The 5,883-nt window shown below is 39.6% G+C and overlaps 1 protein-coding gene across 1 annotated transcript in view; it reads right to left on the minus strand.

The window, feature by feature from the left end:
* Positions 1-1,169: 1,169 nt before the first annotated feature.
* Positions 1,170-5,883, minus strand: part of BARX2 (BARX homeobox 2) — a 69,424-nt gene continuing 64,710 nt past the window's right edge. The window contains exon 4 of the mRNA XM_011380923.1: positions 1,170-1,486. Coding sequence (XP_011379225.1) covers positions 1,220-1,486 — 267 coding nt within the window. The 3' untranslated portion in view covers positions 1,170-1,219. The remainder of the gene's footprint in view (positions 1,487-5,883) is intronic.

Genomic DNA, 5,883 nt, shown 5'->3' on the forward strand with positions numbered 1-5,883 from the left:
TTCTAAAAAATGGGATATGCTTTTAAAATCACATAGCACAAAGCCAAGTAGTCCTCAAATCTTTTTTTGTTACAAGTTGCAGAGCCCATCATCCAAATGAATATGTAATAAAGAAAGATAAGAAACCAATAAAAGTGGTTACCTAAATAGGATGGGGCAAAGGATGGAGGGAGCAGGAAGAAAAGCAAACCTTTTTATATAGTTTGACTTTTGAAGCACATGGAGTATCTCTTCAGAAAAAGTAAAACAACTTTTGAAGTTGGAAGAACATAATATCTAACAGCTGACAGTGGAGAGCTCTAGCAGAAGGTGGTGGGAGGGGTGATGGGCAGAGCCCACCACTTCCTCACCCAAGGAGTCTTGGTGTGTCTTTCTGCACTGGGACACCACTGGCCTGACCCAATCCTTTATTTTCTAGCTGGAAAACTAAAGCCCAGGGAGCTAGGCTCTCCCTCGGGGTTTCTCTTTCCATAGGCCATATTCAGGAAGAGCTAAATGCACTCCCCAGAAAAAAAATACACCCACCCAATCCTTTTGAAAGATTTATTTTTTAATTAAAAAATAAAAGTTATCTTAACATATCTGAATTGCAGCTTCATGAATGGCAATTTAATGAAGCAAGAAAAACAAGGCTTGTCAGCTCTTGAGTCACCTGACCATCTTATATTGGGTACAAAGGCACACGTCTTCAAACTAACTTTATTCAGAAACAATTCTAGTAACTCAGAACTCCCTTCCCCTAACGTTTTGCCCACCCTCACCAACCGCCCCTCCCCCCCCAAAACAACCAAAACATTAAATTCTCTTTTAAAACTACAGAAATAAGTGCTGAGTCAGCAAGGAACGTGGGCAAGCTGCCCAAGTCCTCCATATCTCTCTGCTTTGATGACTGGCACCCAGAGGCTGGCAGGGAGAGAGCCGCAGCCCTCCTCCACCACTTGCCAAGTGGGGCTTATACCCACCCCCATAGCCATCACCCCAACTGGGGTAGGCAGTTCCAAGGCACTGTTTCCCTTCATCAAGAGCATCCTGTGGCTAAAGCATCCTTTCAGGAAGAGAAAGGCCAAAGGCAAGCAAGTCCTCCTCAAGTGCTTGTGATGAAAACACCACCGGATCTCTTCTCTCCCAGTTTACCAGGCTTTGGGAAGTTTTACTCTCCCTATTCTCCTTCTCTCTTTCCCTTCTTCCCCGTTTCCCCCTCCCCTCAAAGAGTTTTATTTTAGCTTGATGGTGGGGATTCCGAAGAGGTTACTGGCAACTCCTGGGGCTGGCTTGGGAGTTCTGCCACCTCTAAGGGGACATCGCATGCTTTAGGTTCCTGTGTGTCACAGAGCTCTTCTCGTCCCTGGGGGGGCAAAAGACGTTCCTGGCTCTGGGCTTGGCTGTTCATCTTCTCTTCAGCTTCTATCTCTTCTGAGGTGGGGATGGAGTTCTTCTTGGGACGTCCTTTGGGTTTTGTGGGTGCTTCCTGACCACCTTTAAGAACCTACATGGGAAAGAAATGGTAATTAAATCTAAGAAATAAGTCCTTCCCTACACTTTACCACTCAGCAACATCTATACCATTCCTTCCCAGCATGACAGAGTTTGCTAAAAAGTATTTTTAACCCATCAGGTCCAGTCTACAAAGACCTCTTCATCCTTTACATGAACTTTTAGTCAATATCACATATTTTAGCATTAAATAAAATGATCACAAACACGTAAAAATCCAACTTCAATAAGGAAAGAAATGAAAAGTAAAATACTAATATGGTATCCATGAAGTTGACAAGTTAAAAAAAGACAATATTTGTAGCAAGCAGGACAATAAACACTCATATTCCAGTGTCAAAGTGTAATCGGCAGAACCTTTTCAAAGGGCAATCTAAGAATTCGAATCAAAAGTTTTAAAATGAGCATACTCTGACACAAAAATTCCACTTCTAATAATTTAGCCTAAGACAGTCATCAAAGACAAAAATTGATCTGCAAAAATGTTCATCAGAACAGCAAAAATTTGAATAAAATTACCCTGAGTTCTCACCGTGACTAGGTAATTATAGTATACTCAAAGAGAGAATATTTGATGACCATTACAATTATTATGTAAGAGAATGTTTAATGACAGGGGAAATATTATTAATTTTTTTGTGTGAAAAACAGGTTATAAACCAGCATCTTACAATTTGGAGGCTAGGTGACTATACACTACCTTGTTTATCCTGTTAGGATCATAAATAATTTTAATTTTTTTAATTTATGATTTTTCTTATTTTCTTATTTTTCAGCAATGACCATGTATAAATATTTCTGTAATCCAAAGATGTTATAAAACAGTTTTGTATTGTTCAAAGAAGTAGTAGAGCACAGTAGAAAGCATTCTAGAGCTTTGAAAGTAAAATAACTAGATTAAATTCTAATTATTAGCTTTGTCCTTTAAAGACTCTGAGCTTCAGTTTCCTAATCTTTAAAATAGAGATATTAGTACCTTATCTCATAAGATGATGGTGAGAGTGACTGACAGATATGTATATAAAGAGTCAGAACTGTCCTGAAAGGAAGAATATGCTTTGCACCCTGCTCACCTGGTTAACTCAGCTTAGACAGTGCTTCCCCTAAGCTCCCAAGTCTAAGTTAAATGCCCTCTACAATATGCCCTATGAGCTCCCTATACTCTCTCCATCAGAGCACTTTTCATAAAGGACAGTCACTGCATGCATATTTGCCTGTCCTTCCTACTCAGTCTCTGCACATAACAGGCATCAACAGTTACTGAGTAAACTAACCATTCTCTACAAGCCTTTCCATAAAGCTGAAGAAAGATATAAAGCAAGCAAAATAACAGTACCCCAAATGGCCTTTGCTGATTTCAAAGGACTTGCACATTATTACCCCAATTTGTGACTTACACAAGAATCCCAGGAAGATAGGCAAGACTAATTCTTAAAATATTTTTGTTACTTTGAAATATAACAGACACTCCTTCCTCCATTGACGCTGAACCCTGGCAAGGTGGAGTTTCTGATTTTCTGGGCAAGTAGTGAAAAAGGCTTCAGGAGGGCCTGGGTTAGCACAGATAATTAGGGGTGGGATATATTTTTGCTACTTATATACTTAGCTTCCTCTTATCTTCCCCATTTGAACAGAAACTCCCTGAAAGTAAATTTGGCATCTATCCCTTGCTTTGCACTCCAAGAATCTAACTTCCAACTAACCTTCTATGCAGTCACCAAATATTTATTGACTACATTTCATTCCAGTAAGAACAGCAGAGGACTTCCAGGTGCTGAATTATAATAATGAATGCAGTAGCTTGATAAACCATAGTTCTTTAAAAATAATAATAATAATAAACAGCTTTATTGAGATAATTTATATACCATACATTTCATCCATTAATAATGTGCAATTTATTGATTTTTAGTATAGTCACCGAATTGTGCAACTATTACCAGAATCCAATTTTAGAACATTTAATTGCCCCAAAAAAGAAACCTCATACCCATGAGCAGCCACTCCCCATTTCTCCCCATCTCCCCATCTCTCCAACCCTAGGCAACCACAAATCTGCTTTCTGTCTCTATAGATTTCCCTATTCTGGACATTCCATATGAATGAAATCACATAATATGTCATCTTTTGTGACTGGCTTCTTTTCTTAGCATAATATTTTCAAGGTTCATCAATGTTATATAGCATGTATCAGTGCTTTGTTCCCTTTTACAGCCAAATAATATCCATTGTATGGATATACCACCTTCTCTTTACCCATTCATCAGTTGATGGACACTTGGACACTTGGGTTGCTTCCACCTTTTGGCTATTCCGAATAATGCTGCTATGGACACAGGTGTGCAAATATCTGCTCAAGTCCCTGCTTTCACTTCTTTCGGGTATATGCCAAGAAGTGGAATTGCTGGTTCACATGGTAACTCTATGTTTAACATTTTGAGGAGCTTCCATACTATTTTCCAAAGAAGCTGCACCATGTTATAGTCCAATCAACAGTATGGGAGGATTCCAGTTCTCCACATCCTCGCCAATACTTGTTATTAAGTCTTTTTGATTATAGCCATCCTAGTGGGTGTCATTGTGATTTTGATTTGCATCTCCTTGATGACCAATGAAGTTGAACACCTTTTCAAGTGCTTTTGAGCCCATTATATATCTTCTTTGGAGATATGTCTATTCAAATCCTTTGTCCATTTTTCAATTTGGTTGTCTTATTATTGGGTTGTAAGAGTTCTTTATATATTTTGGTTACAAGTCTCTCATTATATACAAAATTTGCAAATGTGCTCTCCTATTCCGTGTGTTATCTTTTCACTTTCTCGATGTCCTTCATATGTCCAATTTATTTATTTATTTATTTATTTGGTTATTTCTTTGGTTAATTTTTCTTTGGCTTTTGGTGTTATATCTAAGAAGATTCTGCCTAATCCAAGGTTGTGAATATTTACTTATATTTTCTTCTAAGAGTTTTATCGTTTTAGCTTATGCATTTAGGTCTATGATTCATTTTGAGTTAATTTCTGGTATGGTATGAAGAAAACCATAAACACCTCCTTTTAGCTGGGAATCTGATCAACCAGTGTACTTTCCACACAAGCACAGAGATCTGAAAGAGATCTCTAACAAGGTATAGATACTGACAGAATCCACCTTTGGAGAGAAGAAGCCCCTATATTCCTTTTCATAGAAGTCATTATCTGATTTTGATTTCAGTGCAGGCTGTTGAAAGCACCTGAATGTGCCAATATGGTATTCACATGTTGAAAGCAGCTCCACTCGGTATGAAAGAGGTTATACAAAATTAAGTTGCCCCATGTAATAATCAAGTTATAAAACAGCAGGTCTAAGGAAGTCACCTAATTTGCAAGAGAGAACGCCACCCACACAGCTTGGATTGACCCCACCTGGCTGTTTTCCTATAGCACACACACACACATACACACAAAAAAAAATCAAAACAATCAGACCATTTTCTTAATGGAATAAAAAATTCCAGTGCAAGCAATAATTAAGAGATAACTACCCTCTTGGCTGCTTTCTACACTCGACCTCTGGCCCCCTGCCTTCCAGCACTCCTGAGACATGCAATTATCTCACTACCGCCCCACACCAGGAGCTGCATATTCTCATGCACTCTGTAGCTCTTCTCCCAGGACCTCCTACTCCCCAATTGTTCCATAGAGCCAATTTAGTACCCTTGTTCCTGAGAGGCCAGACAACCCATTGCACACACACACAAGGTCACACATCTCTCGGAAAAACACCTAGCACATCATCCACTTTTATTAACCATGCCACTGACAGCCCTCCTCTGAACTTTAAACTTAGGTATCCCAATATCCTGTTGCTAGGGATGTCAGGACAAGGCCTTTGCTTCCTTCCCAAGGTGTTTAGGTAGGGGACAGGCAGTTGACTAGAGAGCCTTGAACTTCAGTGCAAGGAGGGGCCTTCTACCTCCCCCATTCAGAGAGGAACCTGAGCTGAGCAGGCAGAAGTGGTTCGTCACTGTCAGAGAGCGGGCCGAGGGCAGGGCCAGGATTATTTCAACACAAAATCCCTGACTACTTGACTCTAACATTCTCACCTGTATTTCATTGTGTACAATGTGTGAGGGATACATAAAACGTGCCACTATTATTTCTCGCTCCAAAATTTATCTGCAATTATCCATTCTCCCAGCGGACTCTGGGCCACAGACTTATTACCTAGAATGCTTTGTGCTCCTTTTCCTCAATCTTTACCTGCAGCTCTATGGAAAAGTGAGAGCCATATTACTGATAACTGTTTCCATGGAGCTGAGAAGCAAGATTCTTTAGCATGAATCTTTTCCAAGCACACTGTGTAGCCGACTTTCTCCACTTGAAGATGGGGTGTTCTACCATAACATAA

Source organism: Pteropus vampyrus, unplaced genomic scaffold (assembly GCF_000151845.1).
Source record: "Pteropus vampyrus isolate Shadow unplaced genomic scaffold, Pvam_2.0 Scaffold416, whole genome shotgun sequence".
NCBI lineage: Eukaryota > Metazoa > Chordata > Mammalia > Chiroptera > Pteropodidae > Pteropus > Pteropus vampyrus.